At 41.7% G+C, this 26,167-nt stretch overlaps 1 protein-coding gene across 1 annotated transcript in view; it reads left to right on the top strand.

The window, feature by feature from the left end:
- The window catches only part of adam12b (ADAM metallopeptidase domain 12b), a 144,187-nt gene that overhangs the window by 65,594 nt on the left and 52,426 nt on the right, over positions 1–26,167 (top strand). The window contains 8 exon segments of the mRNA XM_047350627.1: positions 10,630–10,708; positions 13,934–14,010; positions 14,762–14,951; positions 18,784–18,849; positions 19,633–19,704; positions 20,127–20,296; positions 22,927–23,011; positions 25,358–25,506. Of these exon segments, the coding sequence (XP_047206583.1) occupies positions 10,630–10,708; positions 13,934–14,010; positions 14,762–14,951; positions 18,784–18,849; positions 19,633–19,704; positions 20,127–20,296; positions 22,927–23,011; positions 25,358–25,506 (888 nt within the window).

Genomic DNA, 26,167 nt, shown 5'->3' with positions numbered 1-26,167 from the left:
TTGGACACTCGGGTGAAGAGAGGGGCTGAGCTGTCCACTAATCACCACCTGGTGGTGAGTTGGATCCGCTGGAGGAGGAGAAAGCCGGACAGACTTGGCAGGCCCAAGCGCATAGTGAGGGTCTGCTGGGAACACCTGGCGGAGCCCTGGCCCATGGATGTATTCAACTCCCACCTCCGGGAGAGCTTTGACCAGATCCCGGGGGATGTTGGAGACATAGAGTCCGAGTGGACCATGTTCTCCGCATCTATTGTCGATGCTGCTGCCCGTAGCTGCGGCCGTAAGGTCCGCAGTGCCTGTCGCGGCAGCAATCCCAGAACCCGGTGGTGGACACCAGCAGTAAGGGATGCTGTCAAGCTGAAGAAGGAGTCCTATCGGCTGTGGTAGGCTTGTGGGACTCCTGAGGCGGATGACGCGTACCGTGAGGCCAAGCGTGCTGCGGCCCGGGCTGTGGCAGAGGCAAAAACCCGTGCCTGGGAGGAGTTCGGTGAGGCCATGGAGAAGGACTACCGGTTGGCCTCAAAGCGATTCTGGCAAACCGTCCGGCGCCTCAAGAGGGGGAAGCAGTGCTTCGCCAACACTGTTTATAGTGGGGGTGGGATGCTGCTGACCTCGACTGAGGACATTATCGGGCGGTGGAAGGAGTACTTCGAGGATCTCCTCAATCCTGCCATCACACATTCCCTGGTGGAAACAGAGGCTGGGGACTCGGGGTTGGACTCCTTCATCATCCAGGCTGAAGTGACAGAGGTGGTTAAAAAGCTCCTCGCTGGCAAGGCTTCGGGGGTGGATGAGATCCGCCCTGAGTACCTCAAATCTCTGGATGTTGTGGGGCTGTCATGGTTGACATGCCTCTTCAACATTGCTTGGCGGTCGGGGACAGTGCCTCTGGACTGGCAGACTGGGGTGGTGGTCCCCCTTCATAAGAAGGGGGATCGGAGGGTGTGTTCCAACTACAGGGGGATCACACTCCTCAGCCTACCTGGTAAGGCCTACGCCAGGGTATTGGAGAGGAGAGTTCGGCCGATAGTCGAACCTCGGCTTCAGGAAGAGCAGTGTGGTGTTTGTCCCGGCCGTGAAACACTGGACCAGCTCTATAACCTCTACAGGGTACTCGAGGGTTCATGGGAGTGTGCCCAACCGGTTCACATGTATTTTGTGGACCTGGAGAAGGCATTCGACTGTGTCCCTCGTGATGTCCTGTGGGGTTGCTCCAGGAGTATGGAATCGGGGGCCCTTTATTAGGGGCCATCCGGTCCCTGTACGAGCGGAGCAGGAGTTTGGTCCGCATTGCCGGTACTAAGTTGGACCTGTTCCCGGTGCATGTTGGTCTCCGGCAGGGTTGCCCTTTGTCACCGGTCCTGTTCATAACTTTTATGGACAGGATTTCTAGACGCAGCCAAGGGCCAGAGGGGGTCTGGTTTGGGGACCAGTAGATTTCGTCTCTTCTTTTTGCGGATGACGTGGTCCTGCTGGCCCCCTCTAGCCAAGACCTACAGCATGCGCTGTGGCGGTTCGCAGCCGAGTGTGAAGTGGCTGGGATGAGGATCAGCTCCTCCAAGTCCGAGGCCATGGTACTCGACCGGAAAAGGGTGGCTTGTCCTCTTCAGGTTGGAGGGGAGTTCCTGCCTCAAGTGGAGGAGTTTAAGTATCTCGGGGTCTTATTCACAAGTGAGGGAAGAATGGAGTGGGAGATCGACAGACGGATCGGTGCGGCTGCCGCAGTAATGGGGGCACTGTGCCGGTCCGTTGTGGTGAAGAGAGAGCTGAGCCGAAAAGCGAAGCTCTCGATTTACCCGTCGGCCTATGTTCCTACCCTCACCTATGGCCATGAACTTTGGGTCATGACCGAAAGAACGAGATCCCGGATACAAGCAGCTGAAATGAGCTTCCTCCGTAGGGTGGCCTGGCACTCCTTTAGAGATAGGGTGAGGAGCTCAGCCATCCAGGAGGGGCTCGGAGTAGAGCCGCTGCTCCTCCATATCGAGAGGAGCCAGTTGAGGTGGCTCGGGCATCTATACCGGATGCCTCCTGGACGCCTTCCTCGGGAGGTGTTCCAGGCACGTCCCACCGGGAGGAGGCCCAGGGAATGGCCCAGGACACGCTGGAGGGACTATGTCTCTCGGCTGGCCCGGGAACGCCTTGGGCTCCACCCGGAGGAGCTGGAAGAGGTATCTGGGGAGAGGGACATCTGGGTGTCTCTGCTGAATCTGCTGCCCCCGCAAACTGGTTCCGGATAAGCGGAAGATGACGAGACAAGACAACCATGATCAGGTGAGTAGCTTAATGGAAAACCTCAGCTAGTATTTGTGCCCTGGAGTCACTTTGGAAATGTATTGTAATCATTGTCAAGAAATGACATTAACCTGTGTGTATGTAGACAGAACTTTATCAGCTCCCTTTGGCCAATCAACTAGCATGAAGGCAAGACCTCAGTGTTGGAATAGGAATCAAGTTTGTTTGGTCCCCTGGTAAAACAACTAAAAGAAAAGCATCTTTAATTGAAATAGCTTAATCTCACACAGAAAACTTTAGAAAAATCCAACATTTAATTGATTCAGTTGGTAAAAAACTAACATTCAGAAATAATGATTTTGACTAAATCAACAGTGACAAAATTATTGGTACCCCTAACAATAAATTTAAAATAAATCTACCTGATGCAATTAACAATAAATGAATCTGAGAAAGAGTTTGTTGGAAGTTCTTATCAGTAATGACTTTGTTTCCCTGGGGGTATAAATATAACGTGAGAAAGAGGCCATTTTCTTTTAGCCACTGGTCACTAGGCTGTATAAGGAACCATATTTTTATCACCACCATGAAGGATCCGAAGTTCATTGTTACAGAACAGCAGGAAAAAAAGTCATCTGGGGGTTAAAACTTTTCCATAACACCCACTAGCCTACCTAGTTACTTATTTTGCAGGTATGTCAGAAAAAAAGACCTATCATCACAGATCTAAACAAGGGAAGTTTGTAAGGCTCTACTTGTCCCACTTCATTCCCAATGAATGAATGTACTTGAAAGGTTAGGTTTTTCAAAAATGTTCAGCTTAAGTTTATGCTACTGCAATAAAATATTTATTTATTTGAAAGGCTTTTTAAACGTCATTTGCAAAGATGCCAGCAAAATTTTCCACGGCTAAAGTAAGACTATGATATTTTGCAGTATAGCTTGAATAACTGAGGATAAGTTACTGCATAGTTCATAGATCATACAGATTGAGACAGCCACACCCTACAGCACTTCATGAAGCATTTAACATTCTTTACAATGATTCCAGTTGGCAGTCTGAATCTAAAACTAGCATTTTCTTTCATGCAAGAACCAAAAAGGAAAAGCTTTGCAAATTCCCAAGGATTTTAGTTCCATTCATAAATTCCACCACCTGTTTCTTGTAAAAAAAAGATTTAAAAATTAACATGATGACTCCAAGAGTTTATGCAAGTAACCTACTGAGAACTTGGGCAATTTTCAGGCCTTCATTCACGTGTCATCAGTGTAAATTAGAATTGATCGGCTGCATGTTTATCTTGACAAAGATGGATATGGAGGTAGGTAATTTTCCTAAAAGCAATTAAAAATTGAGAGAGTATCAAGAATATTCCACTTTGTCTTAAATGTGCTTTAAAGGATTTAAAAAAAACACATCCCCACCTGAAGGGCGGATGACTCAGGATTTTTATCTTTGCTCGTTTCTCTTTCTTCCTAACACATGATGAAGTGAAAACCTTGTCCCTTTCAAAAGGTTCATACTGGTCCAGCAATTCCGATTTAATAATGTGCAAAGAAAAAGTTGGATGGTATGGAAGCAAATCGTTACCATATTTCAAATGAAAAAGCATTTTCAGAAATGCTTTTTCATTTTAAGAATGTGGCTGCATTGTTAGACTCATAAATGAAATTAGATATCAATAATCCTATTTGCATTTTAATTTTCTTCTTCAAGACTGCTCATTCTTTCACTTAATTAAAATGAAAAAGAAAAAGATATTTGAGATTTATTTTTCAAAATGTACCCCAGCAAATAGATACCAAAATAAAATTTGAAATGTAAAATTTGAAAATGAAAAAGCATTTCCAGAAATGCTATTCATTTTAAGAATGTGGCTGCATTATTTGACCCATAAATGAAATTAGTAATCAATCATCCTATTTGCATTTTCTTCTTCATGACTGCACATTTTATGCCATAATCAAAAAGAAAACAAAGCAGTCATTATTGTTATAGCCTCGTACTCGTCTCGTACTTGTACTCGTCGTTTTCCGCTTATCCGGGACCGGGTCGCGGAGGCAGCAGACTCAGCAGAGACGCCCAGACATCCCTCTCTCCAGACACCTCCTCCAGCTCCTCCAGGGGGAGCCCAAGGCATTCCCAGGCCAGCCGAGAGACATAGTCCCTCCAGCATGTCCTGGGACGTCCCCTGGCCCTCCTCCCGGTGGGACGTGCCTGGAACACCTCCCGAGGAAGGCATCCAGGAGGCATCCGGTATAGATGTCCGAGCCACCTCAACTGGCTCCTCTCGATGTGGAGGAGCAACGGCTCTACTCCGAGCCCCTCCCGGATGGCCGAACTCCTCACCCTATCTCTAAGGGAGTGCCCGGAAACCCTACGGAGGAAGCTCATTTCAGCCGCTTGTATCCGGGATCTCGTTCTTTCGGTCATGACCCAAAGTTCATGGCCATAGATGAGGGTAGGAACGTAGACCAACCGGTAAATTGAGAGCTTTGCGTTTCGGCTCAACTCTCTCTTCACCACAACGGACCGGCACAGCGCCCCCGTTACTGTGGCAGCCGCACCGATCCGTTTGTTGATCTCCCGCTCCATTCTTCCCTCACTCGTGAACAAGACCCCGAGATACTTAAACTCCTCCACTTGAGGCAGGAACTCCCCTCCAACCTGAAGAGGACAAGCCACCCTTTTCCGGTCGAGTACCATGGCCTCGGACTTGGAGGAGCTGATCCTCATCCCAGCCACTTCACACTCGGCTGCGAACCGCCACAGCGCATGCTGTAGGTCTTGACTAGAGGGGGCCAGCAGGACCACGTCATCCGCAAAAAGAAGAGACGAAATCCACTGGTCCCCAAACCAGACCCCCTCCGGCCCTTGGCTGCGTCTAGAAATCCTGTCCATAGCCAGTCCAGAGGCACTGTCCCTAATTGCCACGCAATGTTGAAGATGCGTGTCAACCATGACAACCCTACAACATCCAGAGACTTGAGGTACTCAGGGCGGATCTCATCCACCCCCGAAGCCTTGCCACCGCGGAGCTTTTTAATCACCTCGGTGACTTCAGCCTGGGTGATGAAAGAGTCCAACCCCGAGTCCCCAGCCTCTGTTTCCACCACGGAATGCGTGATGGCAGGATTGAGGAGATCCTCGAAGTACTCCTTCCACCGCCCGATAATGTCCTCAGTCGAGGTCAGCAGTCTCCCACCCCCACTATAAACAGTGTTGGCGAAGCACTGCTTCCCCCTCCTGAGGCGCCGGACGGTTTGCCAGAATCGCTTCGAGGCCAACCGGTAGTCCTTCTCCATGGCCTAACCGAACTCCTCCCAGGCCAGGGTTTTTGCCTCTGCCACAGCCCAGGCCGCGGCACGCTTGGCCTCACGGTACCCGTCAGCCGCCTCAGGAGTCCCACAAGCCAACCACAGCCGATAGGACTCCTTCTTCAGCTTGACAGCATCCCTTACTGCCAGTGTCCACCACCGGGTTCTGGGATTGCCGCCGTGACAGGCACCGCAGACATTACGGCCGCAGCTACGAGCAGCAGCATCGACAATAGATGCGGAGAACATGATCCACTCGGACTCTATGTCTCCAAAATCCCCCAGGATCTGGTCGAAGCTCTCCCGGAGGTGGGAGTTGAATACATCCCTGGCCGAGGGCTCCGCCAGGCGTTCCCAGCAGACCCTCACTATGCGCTTGGGCCTGCCAAGTCTGTCCGGCTTTCTCCTCCTCCAGCGGATCCAACTCACCACCAGGTGGTGATCAGTGGACAGCTCAGCCCCTCTCTTCACCCGAGTGTCCAAAACATGCGGCCGAAGGTCTGATGATACGACAACAAAGTTGATCATCGACCTCCTGCCTAGGGTGTCGTGGTGCCAAGTGCACTGATGGACACCCTTATGTTTGAACATGGTGTTCATTATGGACAATCCGTGACTAGCACAGAAGTCCAATAACAAAACACAGCTCGGATTCAGATCGGGGAGGCCATTCCTCCCGATCACGCCTCTCCAGGTGTCACTGTCGTTCCCCACGTGGGCATTAAAGTCCCCCAGCAGAATAATGGAGTCCCCGGGAGGGGCACTATCCAGCACCCCTGACAGGGACGCCAAGAAGGCCGGGTACTCTGCACTACCACTCGGCCCGTAGGCTGAAATGATAGTCAGAGACCTCTCCCCAACCCTAAGGTGCAGGGATACGACCCTCTCATCCACTGGGGTAAACCCAAACACGAGACGGCTGAGCTGGGGGGCAACAAACAACATACTTTGACAGTTTATTCTTTTATCATCTAGCTAGATGATGAAGTTATAATATTCTATACATATCTCTCAACCTCCCGCACAAGCTCAGGCTCCTTCCCCCCCAGCAAGGTGACATACTACGTCCCTAGAGCCAGCCTAAGCATCCGGGGATCGGGCCGCTGAGGTCTCCACCTTCGTCCGCCACCCAATCCTCTTTGCACCGGTCCCTCACGGTTCCCCCTGCAGGTGGTGGGCCCACTGGGGGATGGCCTCGCGTCTCTCATTTGGGCTTGGCCGGGCTGGGTCCCGTGAGGAGCCACCCGGCCACCAGGCGCTCTCCGACGAGTCCCGACCCCAGTCCTGGCTCCAAGGTGGGAATCCCAGCTCCGCCGTACCGGGCGACGTCACGTGTCTCGATATTTTGGTCCTCATGAGGGATTCTTGAACCACTCTTTGTCTGACCCATCACCTAGAGCCTGTTTGCCATGGGAAACCCTACCAGGGGCATTTAGGCCCCAGACAACATAGCCTCTAGGAGCATTTGAGCACTCAAACCCCTCCACCATGTTAAGGTGGCGGTTCAAGGAGGGGATTGTTATAGCCTGTTACCTTTAAATAATGATGTCATTATTGATTATTATTTAATAAACAGCTTTAGACCCATAACATAAGGTGATTGTATTTACTTGACATGGAAAATAAATAGCACTATATGTATGTGTGACGTGTTGAAAGGATGACGAAGATTTATTGCACAAACAGCCGGTTTATTATAGAGCACGAGCGGCTATTCTGAATTGTCACTCACAGAAAAATATAAATAAATGCTTAAAAATACACTGGATGCCACTGCCACAAATTGAGCTCGGCCCTGCTGCAATTCAATCAATTTCTCGGCACGTTTGCAATGTAATGCAATGCAGACGTGCACAGCACCTCCCACCGAACAAGATGGGTAGCTCGGTCAGCAGGGAGCTGAGGAAGAGCGGCTGCTGACGTCACTCTGCTGCGCCCGCAGCTTGGAATGCTTTTTCGTTTTCGAGTTCTGGGCAGTACTTTGCGGGCAGACCACGAAAACAAAAAAGCAATGTCTGCTTTGTTTTCTTTTTGATTATGGCATAAAATGTGCAGTCGTGAAGAAGAAAATGCAAATAGGATGATTGATTACTAATTTCATTTATGGGTCAAATAATGCAGCCACATTCTTAAAATGAAAAAGCATTTCTGGAAATGCTTTTTCATTTTCAAATTTTACATTTCAAATTGAATTTTGGTATCTATTTGCTGGGGCATATTTTGGAAAATAAATCTCAAATGTCTTTTTCATTTTAATTAATGAAGGAATGAGCAGTCTTGAAGAAGAAAATTAAAATGCAAATAGGATTATTGATAACTAATTTCATTTATGAGTCAAACAATGCTGCCACATTCTTAAAATGAAAAAGCATTTCTGAAAATGCTTTTTCATTTGAAATATGGTAACGATTTGCTTCCATAGGATGGGGGTAACTTTAGAGCAATGTTAAATGGAAACCATAAACATCTGATCCCCAGCAACATAAAACATTCAGTTCCACACCGCAGAGCTAAAATACAAGCAGCAAGGGCAGAGGAAACTCTTTACATACAAACCCACTGTAGACATCGGTGGCCCCATAAACTCTGTGTACCCTTGCCAAGGAGTTGATTACAGGGAGATTCCATCATGTAAATCCTGCAGCATTTCTACGGCCTGTAGTCTCTCACGATGGACTGTGCTGCCCTAAGCTGGCTTTTCCAACACAAAGATTTGCTTGGAATTAACCAAAGTGACATAAATCTTTAATACTAATAGAGGTTTTTGATTTAGCCTTTTTTAGGCTAAGTATCTATGTGTAATTATTGTAAAGGCGTTGTTTATTATTTTTGCAACACTGGGTCATTTTTACATGGTCTTTTTGAAGATATGCTTACTCTCTCACGTGTCATTCATTTTAATGAGGTGTACAGTACCGCACTTTTCAAAAATGATTACTGGCTGCTTGGTTTATCAGATTTGGTTTAGAGGTTGCTAATGACACGATAAGGCCCATTAAGGCCATATAAGTATTTAATGAAGTTAAATGTGTTAAAGCTTCGGCCACAGATGACTAATCCTATTCTTAACAACGTGTTAGAAACTGAGCTTTAAATATGCAGGCAAGATATGAACTGGTCTAGAAATTTAAAAAAGGGTTTTGATAATCTAGTTCAATCTAATGCTGTTTTTTGGGACACTGAGGCTGTTTTGGATGAAACAGCTTTAAGGGATATCTGTGATTCCCTTTGCATACCAGCCCCTAAATCCTCTCCATCTCATCTTCTGTGTTTGTGAGTTCTGCTTTGCACTCAACAAAAAAAATAGAACTGACTGCATCATTTCCCTTGGAAAACCATTCAGTCAGGTTTTTATTGTACATCTTTTCTTGTTTCATTTGTAGGTTTTTCACCTCTCTTATGTTTTTTGGCACTAATACACACATCCTGAGATCATCACGTCTGATGTCACTGTGATTATACAGCTGCAAATGATGGGTGTTCCTCCAACCCCGTTGTAAAGGCCTGGGGTGGGGCTCTCTGTGTCCATCTGTTCGAGCCCTGAGAAGGGAAAAAATACATAAACATAGTTTTACAGTGTGTCCACAGACACGCTCCAGCACAAGATTATAGTAGATTCAGCTCTCGCTGAAGGCCAGATGATTCAAGGACACATGAAGAATATTTTGAAAATTGCATTTTTTGTTCTAAGAATGCTTGAAATGCATATCTCACAATTTTTACAACTTTGCAGTTGTATTCAGGTTTGTAGCTCACTGTTGTTATATTAATTCTCATGAAAGAAATGCTGACAAGGCAGCAAGAATAATCTAAAGAGTTATGGCGTTACATATGGAACGGTGAGTTCAAGGAATAATGCATATCAGAATGTTCTTGCAAGACAAATGTATTTAAAGAAAAGTCTGCAGCTCCATTTTGCCTTTAATTTGACTTTCTTCTATAAAATGAAGCTCTATAAATCAGTTAATACAGTGAGGAGGAAGTTAAAAGAAATGCTGTCTGAGATCAGTAGCTTGGAGACCAAACAAACCGCCACCCTACAAAGGTGTTTAAAAGCTTTCTGTTGTGAACCCGGTCTGCATGTAGTTCCCCACAGTACCAAAGGGCCATTCATGACAAATACTTTAAGTTGAACCATGAATTTCTGACACATTTTGACATATGTTGTAATTTTTTATCCTGCTCTGAAGAGTATTGTTAATCCGATGGCCGCAGAGTTCAGCTAGCCCTCCAATTTCTGTATCACAGAGTGTATTGCTGAATACAATGTATTAAATGGCCATCCTCTGTTGAATGCCTTGCTTTTTTACATATAATCAGTCCTTGTTTAACTTAATTTAGCTGCACTGAAGCGTTGTAGCTGTCAATAGATCATTCCAATTACATCACCTGTTTTGCCTCTCAAACTCTATTAATCGGTCTCACAGCATGTTGTTTGGCCCTCAGACACAAGTGGTGGATGGATGAGAAGTTAAAACATTGATTTGGGTTGTTCTTCCCTTAAATCCAAGATTGGACTTACTTCAGAATCATAGGGAAATGCTGATACTCAAAGTGACACAAAGTTTTTTTGTAGCTGAGCTTCCTTGAGCTCATCCACGTTTCATGCATAGATTAGCTTTGGTGCAAAAGTGCTCATTGAATGTTTTTCCATCTCGCTGAAAAAGGGTCACGTAACCATATTTCATTTCCCCATAAAAAGGTTTTTTGTGTTGAGAAAGCAGTTCTGTGATTACCGTGAGTTTTCCAGACAAAACATCATGGAAGCTACATCACCATCCATATATGGTTGTACTTCCTGTTTGAGTGGGTGCACTTTAAAAATGCTTTTTTTGTCACAGAAAATTGATTTTTAAAATTACTGTTGCACTTCAAAAACCAATGGAAAGGCTAATTGGGTTTTATTTATGTTTCATACTTTCAAGATTTTTTGGCTTTTGCCTCTAAGATACTGTCAATAAAATTATTTCTGGAATAAAAATTAAAACAGCAAATAAAAACGTTTTTCCTGTGAATGACAGGGTTTAATTGTTGTTCGTTGATGTTTGTTCTCTTTTTCTTTCCTTCACTTCTCAGGGGTCTTTTTGCGAGCCACTACACTGAGACACATTACAGGGAGGATGGAAGTGCAGTCACCGATACTCACAACTTCACGGTACGCTGAAACTCCAGGGCTTGTGGTCACATCAAGTTGACATTGTGCAGTGCTCTGAAGAGACATTGTATAAAATGTTCAGGAAGACAGATTCCTTTTTTTTGTTTGGTTGTTTGTGTTTTGTTTTGGTGGGTTGTGGAATTTCGAAGGAAAGCCTTTTACATTATAAAATACACGGAATCCTGCACAAAATCCTGCATTTTTGGCTTAAGGTTGACCTAACACGTGTGATTGGAAACCCCCACCCCGTCAGCCATTGCAAACTGGATATCGTGTGGCCTATTTGATGAAAAGCTGTGTTTCATGCTTGTTGTTTTTCAGCCAGCATTGACATCAGGTTTTTTCATAAAATCCCCTTTCAGCTCAGAGCGTCTGTTTTGTTCTTCTTGTCTTTTTTTTGGGGGGGTGTGCGTGTGTGTGTGGGGGGGGGGAAGATTGTTCATTTTGATTCATTTTGAATTGATGGTGCTTGTCAAGTTTACTCACTGAGGTACTTGGCTGATTGAAATCAGCTCACATAAAGGAGCCAGACTATTGTTCTCTGGTGATATTTCACCTTACTTGGCTCCAGATTGCTGTTATTAATACAATTCAGCAGGGGAGAAACAGTTATTTGGTGTTACAGAAACCTGTGATTTATGGCATTCAAAAGTTCTGCTTTGTAACAACATTTGCCTTCTGGCCTTTTGTATCTCAGTTGGACTGAAATCACTGTGTTTAAGCGACCAGCTGTGAGGGCACTTTAACAGGTTGCTCACAGCTTGGAGTACAAGTTTTAGAGTTTATCTCTGAATGTCATTCACAAAGTTTGTTTCCCTCATGAACAGCTAACATGTAAATAAACTACTAAAAACATGTGAAATAAAATGTACCCCTTAGAGCTAGGATGGAATGTGCAGAGACAAGGCAGCCCTCCCACTTCAGCCTTATTTTCTTAAAGCTACCCCTAACAATTCAGTGGTGACATATGCGTTTGTCAAAAATGTGCTAAAAATAGTTCACTAATGATGGGATTCATACTGTGTTGCTCTAGACACGTTTGCTCATCACATCCCGCTCCTTACTTGGACTTGGTTGAGCTTCATACTCAACTGATCTGATGTGAAAAAAATAATGTAGTTGTCCATAAACCTCTCTGTTCTGACTTCAAAAGGCTCAGCCGAGATAAGGGTCAAAGGTCTTGTTTCCTTTTTGCACCTCTTGAAAAAAAATCTGCGTGATGTTTTCCTTTCTGAGAGCAGAGATAAACTGGGTCAAGCTTAGCAGGGCCTTTGTGGCTGTAATATTTTTTGTACTAATGGGTGTCATTACAGCAGCACCTGAATCACTAACCTCCACTTGGCTTTTCAAACAGAAGTGTTCCCTCTGAAGCTCAGTATGTTAAATAGCAAATAGACTATACTTCCTAGCAGTAGTTAAAGGGCTAGTTCAGAATTTCTGTAGTAAGGTTCTGTTAAAATCGGTTAATAATTTACCTACTGTAAATAACTCTCCTGATGTCTACATGTAGTATAAATTCAGCTTAGTTTGTCCCTAACCCTAACAACTAGCCCATGAGGGGTCAAAACCAAAGCGGACTTCTACCATGTTAAAACAAAAACTATCTCAAAACATGTCGATGCCATTTATGCAAACGCTACTCCATGAACCTTTAAACTATCATTAGTTACACTGAGCAGTTAATTGAAGAAAAGCCAATGATTATTTACATAACAAATAGAGCTATGAGGTGTTTGCGCTACCAACGATATTTCTTTATAAAACATGCTGAGTAAAAATTACATGGTAGAAAAGTAAGGCAATGTAAATTGAAACATTTTTATTTGACCTGCTTTTGCCTTTTACATTGTTTTACTTTTATATCAACTGCTACCATGATTGAAAATACTCAACATGTTCTGTTTTTAGTATGTGTTTCACACAGGAAAAACGATGGTGGTGCACCCCCACCTCCTTGCATTTCTGCATTAAAAAATGTGCATCTATTCTGTAAATAAGCAGCAACTGCACACATAACTACAATTTATGGCTCGTAAAACAATATTCACACCCAAGTGATATAATGCTTTTGGCACTGGAGTTGTTTTAACACTGTAGAAATCCCTCTTGGACTAACTGTTAGGTTTAGCCTAAAGGTCCAACGAATCTGGATTTGTACAAAATTAAGGCACAAAGAGAGTTATCTACCACAAATAATACTTTAAGTCATACCCTTTATTTAGACTGAGCAAACATTGTTTTATTTTGCTTCTGCTAGATTACTTTGATGGAATGATGCAGGATAAGATATTAGCATATTACTGCTTCATCACATGTTTGTCAGCTTTCCTGCTTCTCCCTGAAACTGTGCTGGTTGCATTAAGCCTGATTGTGAGGAGAAGGGGAGGAGAGACTGCTCTACAAAGCGTGCTTATTGAAAGGAGCATGAGTATGGCAGCATAAGCATACTGTCATTTTATCTTGTTTTCCTTTCTTCTTTTGATGTCAAGCAAGTGCAACATTCCCACCATAGGAAATGACAAGCATCTTTTCTTTCTTTCTTGTTTTTTTTTTTTGTATTTTAATTACAGTGTCTTGCAAATGGGTTTACACCTGTTGTACCAAAATTAAACAAGCAAAATGCTAGGGAAACGGATCCTGGACATCACTCTAACAACCATCTCTGCTTTGAAGAAGCAGGGACAGCTTCCTCACAGCAGGGACAGAGAAGCTGGTCAGAGTTTATGGTAAGATGGACTTAGCTAAAAGCGGGGCATTGCTGGACGAAAACCTGTTGGATGCTTGAGAGTAGTGTGGTGGTCTATCTTATAACAGGACAATAACACTAAAAATAAATCCATTAGAATGTCCTACTCAACGTCCAGGCCTTCATTGCAATCAAAAATCTGTTGCCACACTATAAAATAGGTGTTTTCTAAAACTCTGTTTCCTGACTAACATGAGCTATTTTGCAGGGAACAGGTGTTAATTTCATTTTCTAGATGTACAAAGTTGTTGGAGACAGTATTGACTCAAGGAGCTGAGTACAAATATGTACTGCAATATTCTGATTTTTACCTGTAAAAACATGTTAAGAATCATGTTTTATTTTGTTTCTTCTTCTTTCTTCATAAATGTAAAGTTCAATCAATATTAATACTTTTGCAAGACCCTTTATTATATCCAGAGGGATTTCTATAAAGTGTTTTTTTTCTCTATAATCTTATGGCTGTTTTTCTCTTTTAGAACAACTGCTACTACCATGGGGAGGTACGGGAGCATCCCAACTCTGATATAACCCTCAGTGCCTGCTCGGGCCTTCGGTGAGTGACACATGAATCATTTTGTATTCAACATGCATCTCACAGCTGCCCTTTAAGCCCTATTTGGTGCTGCAGAGTTTGGAGTTACTTAAGTCACTCAGCGCAGCAGCCAGTCATTCCTAAGCCTCCTTAAGGCTGTTATCAGTAAGCTGCTGTGCACCTCTCAGGAATTAAATGTCACGCAAATGTATTTGTCACAGAGACGTTTATTGTGTATTTGGTTTCATTTTGACACTAATTTGCATCTGACTGCTGCTAATAATAACACTTTGCAGTCTTTTTGAAGTGAGCGTTTACAAAGTTGTAAAATTCACAGCTTTATCGCCTCTCTAATTATTTGGCTTTGAAGCAGACTGTGTTTGGTTTTCCTTGACAAGCTTTTCTCAGCACAGTAGCTGCTTATGACATGAAACATTTAGATTGTCAGCAAGTCATATTTATGATTTGAATGAGTTGTAACTGCATTAATAAAAAAGTTTATATATAGCTTGTCATGTTTTAGTGCATCTAAGCTGAATTGCATATATGGTGGAGCTTTTATCTCCACAGGAAAATGTGACTTAATAAAAACACAATTCAGATGGGTTTTTTTTTTTTTTGGGGGGGGGGGGGGGGGGGGGGTAGTTGGCTTTTAAACAAAGAGCTGCCTCAGTTGTTCCATTAGAGACAGCCACATTCAATCAAGTCCTGCATTTGAGAAAGTGCTTGGACTTTGAAGTTTTATTTTCTTTTTGGGATGTTTTCTCTGCAGAGGCTTCATTGCACTTGAAAACAAGACATTTATTATCCAGCCTGTGTCTGGCCATGTCGCTGGGGCCCACTTCATTTACCGCGTGGAAAAGCTCAGAGTGACCCCTGGAGCCTGCGGCCATGGCTTTAATTTGTCCTCTGTTGCCCCTGAAACCCACATCAAAAGCCCTTTCCAGTCCTTTCATACAAGGGTGAGTTCACAGTGCTGTTTTTATTGCAAACCAAAGAATCATTATTTTTGTAGCATTTCATCATCAAATATTTCTGACAAGACTACTATGGAGCTTATGATTCAATATTAGGCATTTGACCAAGGGATTGGCGATCACACAGATTTGGAATGCTTCCCTCAAGGGTTAGCTTTGGATTTGACACTCAGTTTATTTGTGTTAAGAGCCCAGAATTGAGGGCCCGTGCAGATTATTTGGCTGATAATTTGCACAGAGCAGGTGCAGCATCCATCTGCCTCTATTTCCAAACATTAAAAACACTATTTGAGGCACTAAGTGAGACTAACCCTTGTAAAGAACTTATTGAACGCAGGGTTAAACAGTATCTCAATTTAGGGGTTCATAGAACAGAACTGGGCCTGCCTGAAAAGATGGGGTTTTGTATGCAAACAAAGAATGAGTGCAAGTTTAACACCCTTTGTGTTACATTTGAGCTTTTCTTCATTATATATAGCTTAAAAAAACATTTATCAAAAACGACAAAACTAGGGCTTCGAGCCTAAGAGTGATTCTGTTCTCTGTTGAGCGAGGAGAAAACACAGGTTCCTTTCTTAGCGAGGAGATTAGGTTGTCCCTGTTTCGGGGTTCTTGCTGTCTTCTAAGAGCTGTGATTGGTTATCAAAAGAAAAAACAAACAAAACAAAAAAACGCTCTGATGATAGAATTTAGAAATGTGTAAATCATGATGATAAAACTTACTGAAATTAAATTAATTGCACACACCAGGAACATGTTTGGACATAGCTTATTTACATTTCATCATTATTTTGATTAACTTTTTGTTATGGTTACTTACCATGCGTTTTCATACTGCATCTATTTCATATGAATAAATTTACTATCAATTTTAAAAGTCAGCATTTTACTGTGGTCTGCTTATTGTATAATGACGTTTAGTTTGGTAAAACGACCAATAGACGTCCATAGACGTGGAGCGTAGATAACCATTTAGGCTTAGGCTACTGACATCATTATGTAAAATACAGCAAATACTTATTTACATCATTTACATATTCCTTCTATGTAAATAGTGCTTAGATTATTGTGCTTTATCTTGTCTAGTTTGTATTTATATATATACAGTACTGTGCAAAAGGTTTAGGCAGGTGTGAAAAGATGCTATAAACAAAGAATGCTTTCGAAAATGGAAGTGTTAGTAATTTATTTTCATCAATCAACAAAATGCAGTTAATGAACAAAAGAGAAATCTTAATTAAATAAATATATGGTGTGACCACGCTTTGCCTTCAAAACAGCATTAATTCTTCTAGGTACACTTGCACACAAGTGAACTCAGCTGGTTGGTTGTTCCAAACATCTTGGAGAACTAACCACAGATCTTCTGGATGTAGGCTTTCTCACATCCTTCTGTCTCTTCATGTAATCCCAGACACACTGGATGATGTTGAGATCAGGACTCTGTGGGGGCCATACCATCACTTCCAGTCAGTCTTGTTCTTTTTTACGCTTAAGATAGTTCTCAATGACTTTGTCTGTATGTTTGGGTTCACTCACTTAGCATTTTGTAAATTGATAAAAATAAACAATCATCATTTATATTTCTGAAAGCATTCTTTGTTCACAGCATTTTTCCCACCTGCCTAACGTTTGTAGAGTACTGCATATATATATATATTTCTTTTTTTTTTTTTCAGGTTTTTACAATTTTTTCCAAATGTATTGTCCAATTTTTTTCAAATGTATGAACCCAAAGGTCCTGGGTTTGATTCCCGGCCATGGGTCTTTCTGCATGGAGTTTGCATGTTCTCCCCGTGCATGCGTGGGTTCTCACCAGGTACTCCGGCTTCCTCCCACAGTTCAAAAACATGCCTGTTAGGTTAATTGGTAACTCTAAATTGCCCTTAGGTGTATGAATGAGTGTGTGCATGGTTGTTTGTGTGTTGCCCTGTGATGGACTGGCGACCTGTCCTGGGTGTACCCCGCCTCTCGCCCATAGACTGCTGGAAATAGGCACCAGCTCCCCCGCGACCCACTATGGAATAAGCGGTAGAAAATGACTGACTGTATTCTTTATAACCATATAAATATTTACAATCTGTAAATATTAAAAAAATTCTGTATGATATTGTTTGTAATTTTCACTTTTTATTTATGGTTATTTATTATAGTTTCTATTACTTATTTATCCTTCCAATACTACCTTATTAGAGGTGCACCTTTAATCTGGATTCCTGCCAGGTCGAGCCGGTAGTGTTTTATTAATTCACTGATATTCATTGTACAGAAAATATCTCTCTGTTCTCTCCATCTTTCCGCCATCTTCCCTGCTTAAGACACTCTTAATCTCACCAAAAGTCCTCCTCGCTATTCCTAACAGTTCCTCACTTTAGGAGCTCTCTTAAGGTCTAAGATGCTTAGTGAATAACCTTTATCATACCAAGGGAAAATTCAAAGAAAAATCTTTCTTAGAATGATGTCACTTGGAGCTACTTTTAGTGTTAGCATTCTATTGTGAAAATGGGCCCTGATCTTTATTGGTGTTTCGACCTTAATGTAAACAACCACCGTGTGAGGGACACCTTTACTTCTTGATGAAGGTTCCTAGTATAATAATCTGAATAAGACATTGCATAGTACACGACTTGTCCACAAGTTAGTTCCCATGGGTGTCTAATTTAGATAAAAGAAATTACACCTTTTCAAAGTTTTACTGTCATTCAAGCTTAGGATTAATTGCTGGGAATCATGTTTCAATACATGTTTGGTACACGAATACAAATAAACACAGAACCTCTAGGTTTTCTTTGATGCTATTGTTTTATAGATTCTTATTTGCAGACATGTAGTTGTATTGATTGAAGAGGATCTGAACAGGTTCAAGTCATTTGTTTCTTCAAAGCTTTAAAAAGCATTTTTTACTTGAGTTTCTACGTTAGGAGATGACAAAGTGTGGACATTATGAACACTGGAATTGAATCAATGGGTGTTTATTCCAGCTTCTTGTTTTTTTGTGAACTTAAATTTAAAAACAAATACATTTATAAGTGTAAATATTAAGCATTTAAAACTATCTAGCCAAACTGTGCGGTCACATGATCGCGGGCTAGCATTCACCCTTGTCTTTGGTGCTGACAAATTATTTTCCTCAACTTCTATTGAACATCTGTCATGCATGTAGCACACGAGGTTTGCATCTATTATTTAGTCTAGGATGTAGCACTTCTGTGTTTGCATTGTAAAGATTGTGGCCACTAAGGTTAAAGGTTTACTGATTATTGATTACTTGCTTTTGTGGCATTAGTTTTAGTACATTACTAAATACTTACAGTGCACTGAATGTATGCATGAATGGATGTACACTGAAAACAGAACCAGTCAGACCTGACGAACATTGTTTGAGGAGCACCAGTTGTCTCATGGTTTTGTGCTTTACCTAGTTCAGAAGTCAGCAACCTTTATAGTCCAAAAAGACTTTTACTGAATAAAATCTGTCTACAGCCAAAACACCTAAATGGTCCATCAAAAAAGTATGTTTTATGAGCTTCTAGTGCACAGATTTTTATTTAATTTAAAGTAATATTCCAAAACCATTATTCACTTTTGCCTGGCCTGGTTAATCACCCCATTTACTAGCTTAATGTTCGCTTTGCAGACAGATCCCCGATATCAGTCTTCTCAGGTACATGTTGACAAGAATGCCAAAACCAGTATTTCCATAGATTATGAAATTATTCAAAAAGGCTTTTCAGATGTTTGAGGAGTTCAAGGTGTAGGTTTCTAATTGCACTACTTTTCTAACTTTTAACATTCCTCTTTTATTTTTCTGCCTCAGCATAAAAGGCATGCTCAGAAGACTACCAAATACGTGGAGCTGATTATCGTTGCAGACAACAGAGAGGTATTGTACCTGCTTTTCTGCCTAACACCATACAGCCACAATGCTTTGAAAACCCAGCGTGCCCTGATGGTATAAGCATAAGCATAAAGAAGCAAAGTAAGCTGCTGTACTGCAGAGCCAGTCTCTCTGGAAACTGCTAAATTTGGTGAGTGCGCAAAAACCCACCATGGCCCCGTGGCAGCAGTTTTTTTTTTTCCCAGTAGGAACGTCTGTTTTCAGTTCCTCAGCAGGGCAGACAGGAAACAGGACAAAGCCGTGCGGATATAGAAGAGTCTCCCGTAAGCACTGACAACCTCATTGTGGGGGTTTCCTCTTCTTATCTCTTTGCTGATGCCACTGAAATGAATGGAAAGTAAGGAATTGGAAAACCAATGTTAGGGATTTAATGTGATGTTCAGATTTGAAGTGCAGGTGGATCCACAGCAGGGTGGAAGTAGACGGTGGGAGTTTGCTTCAGTTTGCGTCCACAGCTTTGGTGTCTGCTACGTCTGCCAGTAGGCCTGCCAGTAGCCCTGCAGTTGCATCATTCGTCTCTTTAGCACTAGGGGATTTTTCTAGATGCAGATGGTCACAGCTTGACAACCTACCTAACACACAGAGTGAAAAAACATTGCCGTGGAATATTTAGAGCAGCCATTAATGCAAAGTGCTGCCTTTGCGTGTGCGCTGTGGTACTTTGTGGTCTTTAGATTGTTAAATGATGTTCTCCGTTATGTCATCACAAACCACCTGCTTCTTACGGATGTAAATTTGTCTTGCCGCTAACATGCAATTTTTTTTCAGTTTCAGAAACAGGGGAGGGACTTGGAGAAAGTCAAACAGAGGCTGGCAGAGATAGCCAATTATGTGGACAAGGTAAAACATGTTCTCCCCCTTTGTGAAAGAGGAATAAATCACTTCTTTTTTAAATAGAAAATCTGTTGGCAGCAGAGATTAATGGGAAGGGATGGTGTGATATATTAATTTCCTGTTAAAGCAGCTGCCTAAGATCTGAGTCAGAGCTGCGGATCTATTGCTAGAACACGCAGTAGGCATATGGATTTATTTTAGGAAAACACTGATATAGAAATGGAGAAGACGTACTCTGATTGTGTAAAAAATTATAAAACAGGAGATGTCTAAAGCTCACAGAACTCTTTAAAGCTAAAACAAAAAAAAGTGTTATGATACAGATAACAACTAAAGGCAGACATGTTTTATTGTGTTTTGCACATCTGTATGAAGCCTTTGGGACATTTTAAACTTAAACTGACTCTGCTTTGCACCATAATTCTCAGTTTTACAGGACGCTAAACATCAGGGTAGCTCTGGTAGGTCTGGAGGTGTGGAGTGACTCTGATAAATGTTCCATCACTCAAGATCCCTTCACCACCTTGCACGAGTTCCTGGACTGGAGGAAGGTGAAACTACTGCCCCAGAAGCCTCACGACAACGCTCAGCTCATAAGGTGAATGTTCAGCTTGACACTAAAAATTGATATCAGAAGAAAAAGAAAAAAATCTTTCTTTGCAATTTTTAGCAAAATTGGTTCATTTTGTAATGTCAGAGATCTACAATTGTTAACACTAAATAAAAAAGCCTTGATATTTAATCTTAACTCTAAAAATGGGAACATTTTAAAATAAGTCAACATTCAAAGCGTTATAACAATGAAAGACTGTGCAAAAATGTACAAATTTAACACATGCAGAAAACAAACATCTGGTTGTAATGAAATACAGTCAGTACTGTAGATGGTGATAAAAATATGTTTGATACACATAAACAGGATAAGAGGATTACTGGGCTTGGGCTGTAGAAAGTTGTATCAGAAATATTGACATCTAAGGATAGAAAAGGTTCAAAAGGATTGTTGGCCACCGCACCTTGGAGTCTTGGCTGCTGATTGGCCAGTATGAGTTATATAACAGAAAATAATTCTGGCCTTTTTTTTCAGATGCATGTCGTACGCAACCTAAGTGTGTCGTCCTAATGTTTTTAGTCATCTAAAAGTACATGCACATTTGTCAGACCAGGTGTGTGGGATGTATTGGGCAGCAAGTGAACATTTTCTCCTCAAAGTTAATGTTGACAAGAGCAGCATTGGGAAAGCTATGCACCTGGGCCAGAGCATTTCCAAAACTGCAGCTCCCTTAGGGGTGTCCTCGGTTGGCATCGATCAGTATCCAAAAAAAGTGGTCCAACAAAAGTGGGGGTGAATTGGCAACCAGGCTCTTTGAGGTTTGGTAGTAACAGTTACATTCACTGTATTACCTTTACTTTAGTAACTTCTGGAATTAATGTACCTCTAGGGGTAGTTTTTCTGCGCAACACTTTTTACTTTTACTTGAGTAAAATTTTTGACTACTCAACCCACTTCTGCCCATGGGGAGCGAAGGCTGGCCCATGTGGTTATTGGTGTGCGATTCTGCATAATCGCAGGTCAGTCAGAGTGTTCATGCTGGTGAAGATGTTCTGCTTGATTGATGTACAACTTTGGGACATCTCAGATCACTGTCTTTAGACTGAATTGACTGTAGAAGAATATAAAACTACTATATCTACAATATGGAAAGCTCCATGCTTTAGATAGAAAGTAACAACAACCCTTAACTGTTTTAGTTTTGATGTATATTTTGAGCAGTTACAAACATAAGTAGGAAAAAAACATTAATTTGCATTTTATGAATGAGTTTTGTTTTCCATTTAGCCTTGTTTCCATATGTTAGTACATACAGCTGAACAGTACAGTGCTGTGCCAAATATTTGGGTAATTCTTCAGTTCCTAATGATATGCATCTACAGAGCCACATTTTCTTGCAGTGTTTTAAAGGGATCTTAAGGGTACAGCGATGTAAAGGTCTTTCAGTGTTTTACTCTGCATACTGACTTGGTTTTCTTCTTTTTAAGGTAAACAACTCACTTTGTTTAGAGGATTGACTTTTATTTTCATATTATGATGTTGTGATTATGAGCAATACACTGCTCAGTGTTAAGATTAAACACTTTTATTTTATTTATATTTTATTGAACATTTCTTTAAACAGTTACAGTGGAGAGGTATCAACATATATACATCCATATACATTTGTTCCATATCAATGTTCATTTTGGCTTGTTGTGAAAGTGGTATCATCCTTGTTTTTATATTCACTCCATTTTTCCCATTTTTCAACAAACTGGTCTTCTTGCAGTCTCAGTTTATAAGTGAGTCTTTCCATCACATAGATCTCCTCCACAGTGCCCAGCCACCGCTCCACAGTTGGTGGTTCGTCTTTGTACCATAATCTTGTGATGACTTTCTTATTTGCAGAAAACAAGATTTTTACCACGTATTCATCTTCTTTTTGAATTATGTCGTGTGTAAGACACCCCAAATAGAGTGTCTTACATGATCTGGGTATTCCATAACACATATGTTATCCCAGTATCCAATTAACCTTAGGCCAGACCAAAATATGTGGGTATGGCCTACATCCATCTGACCGCAGAGTCTCCAGCACTGCTGGGAGCTGGTTAACATCCTCCTTCTAATCTTTGGGGTTATAAAAAATCTGATTATATTTTTCCAATTGAATTCTCTACAAACTTTGGAGCAAGTGGCTGTACACTGCGTTTTACAGATTTTAAACCATTCTTCCTCACTTATATGTTCCTGCAGTTTCTTTTCCCATTTTTCTTTAATATATACAGTAGATGTTTCCCTGCCTCCCATCAACCCCCGATACAGTACCGAAATAACTCAACATTTTTTCCGCTCATAAGCCTTCTGAAATGTTCCAATTATTGTACTTATTTTAGTTTTTACCTCTTTGTCATAGTAGTCTCTTATCTGTAAATATCGATATTGATCATGATCACCCAGTCCAAATTTTGTCTTCAAGTTCTCAAAACTCAGCAGCCTATCTTGTTCTAGCATTTTGCATGTCGCTGTAATCCCCTTATATGCCCAATAAGATTAAACACTTTATAAAAGATTACAAAACAACTCTGGCTCTTGAAGAGCATGAAGAGCAGTTTAAACAATAGCAATTCTACAAAAGACTAAAGCACACAGCTCCACCTCTATGACCATTGCTTTGCTTTCATCCTTTGCAGTGGAGTTTACTTCCAGGGCACCACTATCGGTATGGCGCCCATTATGAGCATGTGCACAGTTGAGCAGTCTGGAGGCATTGTCATGGTGAGTATTAAGCCCTGTCCCTTTACCAACCAACCCCCACCCCCTTTTTAACATAGCCTGGTTGTATTACTGGAGGCACTGTAAAAAATTATGCAACCTAACATAATCCAGCTGTGATTTACATGGGACGAGGTGTTTATTGTTTGATGGAAAGGCGCTTAAAGGTCCTCCAGAAAATCTTACCTAATGACATAATGATTTATGTCTTGGCTGACTGCTTCAACATTATCACAATCACACTTACATGAAGTTTAAACACTACTTTTGAAGCCCTGAGGTCAGACAATGAGATAACAAGGTGACAGCTGTCCAGGACGAGTGGTGCTTGGGTTGAAGGCGCAGACGAGCGACTGGATGCAGGTCTTTCAGAGCACTTAGGAAAATTAAAGTCTGGAGAATTTGAACACTGCTGCATTTACATTTTTATGAGAAGTGATGAATTGTATATTTCAGGTCTTCACAGAGCGCACATTGGAATCAGAATGGATTTGTATATGCTACTGTGCATCACCTCTACTACAGAATTACTGCACTATATAAATTTGCTTCTAGCTGCTGAGATCTGTGCCAAATCACAAAGTGGTTATCAGCCCAGTGTCATTATGACTAAGCCCAGATGTGTATACCCCATCAATAAATGGGTTTTCTGCTGGTTGTTGCTGTGATGAGGCTTATCCAGATGTTTGTCTTCCCCTGTTACTTGCATAGAGCAGATGGTCTGGATTGAGATTGAAAGGCCAAATAAGCAGTGGGAGGTCGAAGAGGAAATGATCTATTTCTCAAACCATACTGGACCATGTGTTCTGCCCCAGAACTTGTACTTAGTATTTTTTCCCACACAAATAGAAATTATTTTGCAAATATGGTTTGGCCATTTACCATCACAAAGGAACCAGATTGCTGCTTCAGAGTAATTATAGAAGCTTTTTACCATTTCATTCATCTGAATATTATTAGTACTTTAGTGGGATTAAACACATGCAATTTAGAAGCACGCCACGCTGATAAACATGCAACGGCTGCAGAGAGTTTTCTCATCCTTCCTGTTTCGAGGTGGGGTGCAGCTCCCATGACGCTGCTCTTTAATCAGAGGAGGAAATGGCTCATCGTGGCCTCAGTGTTTGACTGAAGACCGTGCTTTCAAAGGAAGCATGTGATTTTCTCATGTAAGTGCCAGAGAACCACAGTACAGTAAGATATACAGTAGTGGGTAGGTGGTCTTTTTTTTCTCTTGGTTTTGCAAATTAACATTTTTCACTCCTTCATATAATATTAATATGTAGTTTTTGTGGTATTTGCTCCATTTATCTGTAAGGTAGAACTATTCTGTACAGATTATCTGCATGTCATGAAACCATGACAGAAATTTAATTCCACAACTGGTTACCTTTTGAAGTAGTGAGGTTCAGATGCAATCCTTTTGCAATAAAGATTGTGGAATAGTCTGTTAATGTTGCGGCAAAACCGCCTGGAGCAGCCGCCAACTTTAGGACGGTTAGCAGCTGTTAGTTAGCTAGTTGTACTATTCTCACAGTTCTGTGTCGTCTGTCACTCCATGAGGATTTCTTTTTCTAACGAGAATCCAAAATGCTGCCAGACAAGCAATTTGAAACTGCACCACAAAGCAGGAAATACTTCATTTCAAACTTCCAAATAAGAGTCTCAAACATAGTTTTATATAGTTGCAACAGGGTCTCAAGTCAGACACCCTCTCATTCATATTCGGGCCTCATAATAATCACTTACACTTACTTTAACAGGCGTAGTCGTGCAGAAAGCGATTAAAAAGCGCTTTTCCAGATTTACTTTGCTTTGACGAGAAATGTTATGACCTTACTATACTGTGAGTTCTCTTACCACTAGGTCTCATCACAGTTTCAGAAAGCTTTGAACAATAAGAAGTGGGCGTTTTATCTACAGATTTTACCCCGTTTCAAATATCAGCACACATACACTATGCTGTTTTAATTTACTGCCTAATCCCAACCTCTGTCTGTAAAACTATTTCAAGATGACGCCTCTGTTCCTGTTTGGTCATTATCCATCTCTGTCTGTCAGGGAAAGGATATCTGTCTTTCTTATCAGTGGAGTCATACAAAGGTTTATGCAGATTCCTACAGCAGCTGTCTCTACTGGAAGTCAGCCTGATCAGGTCTGCAGTGGGAGTGGATTGGTAGATTAAATAAAGTTACCATGAAGAAAATGAATAACAGAAAACTGAAAGGAGAGGGTCATGTCGCACATTGCTTAAAATGTTCTGTTGTTTGCATGTTATTTTCACTCTTTTTGTCCTGTAAACTTCAGTTTGGCTAAATCTGAACACAATGGGTTGTCTTCTTGTTCCAGGATCACTCTGAGAACCCACTGGGTGCAGCCGTGACTTTGGCACATGAGCTGGGACACAACTTCGGCATGAACCATGACACCCCGGAGCGTGGTTGTGGCTGTAGGATGACAGTAGATCGTGGAGGCTGCATCATGACCCCCTCCACAGGGTAAGATTCTAGTAATGCTTTTCATCTACAACTACTGTTCCCAAAAGGTGGGAACACAACCTATCTGGATCAAAGTGTAAGATAGAATCAGAGAAATTGATCAATCAAAAACACAAATTACAAAAAACACATTCATAAAGCAGACAAGATATGTGTTCACAGTAGCAAAACTAAAAATACAAAATGGTTACAAAATGCCTTGCAAAAATATTCCAACCCCCTGAACATATTCACATTTTGTGACATTAAAACCACAAACTTCAGTGAATTTGGATAAGGCTTCAAGTGAGAAACCAATACAAAGTGCAGAGATACATAGTTTTTAACATTTTTTACAAATGAAATTCAGAAAAGTACGACATATATTTATATTCAGCCCATTTGATTCAGTACTTTTTTTAAACTCCCTTTCTCTGAAATTGCAGCAGCAAGTCTTTTGGGGTATGTCTCTGGCAACTTTAAATGAAAGTATTATTATTATTATCTGCAAAATACATTGACCTCAGTCAAGTTGGATGAAAAGTTTCAATAAAAAACAGCATTAAGGCCTTGCAATAAATGTTGGATTGGATTTGGTTCTGGACTGCTCTATTCCCATGTTCTAAAGCAGGGGTTTCCAAAGTGTTGCCAAATTGCCATTTTTGGCCCTTAGTTATTTTGT

The sequence above is a fragment of the Girardinichthys multiradiatus genome, chromosome 22 (assembly GCF_021462225.1).
Source record: "Girardinichthys multiradiatus isolate DD_20200921_A chromosome 22, DD_fGirMul_XY1, whole genome shotgun sequence".
Taxonomy (NCBI): domain Eukaryota; kingdom Metazoa; phylum Chordata; class Actinopteri; order Cyprinodontiformes; family Goodeidae; genus Girardinichthys; species Girardinichthys multiradiatus.
The sequence above is the reverse complement of the archived record's forward strand: the minus strand, read 5'-3'. Positions and strand labels throughout refer to the sequence as shown.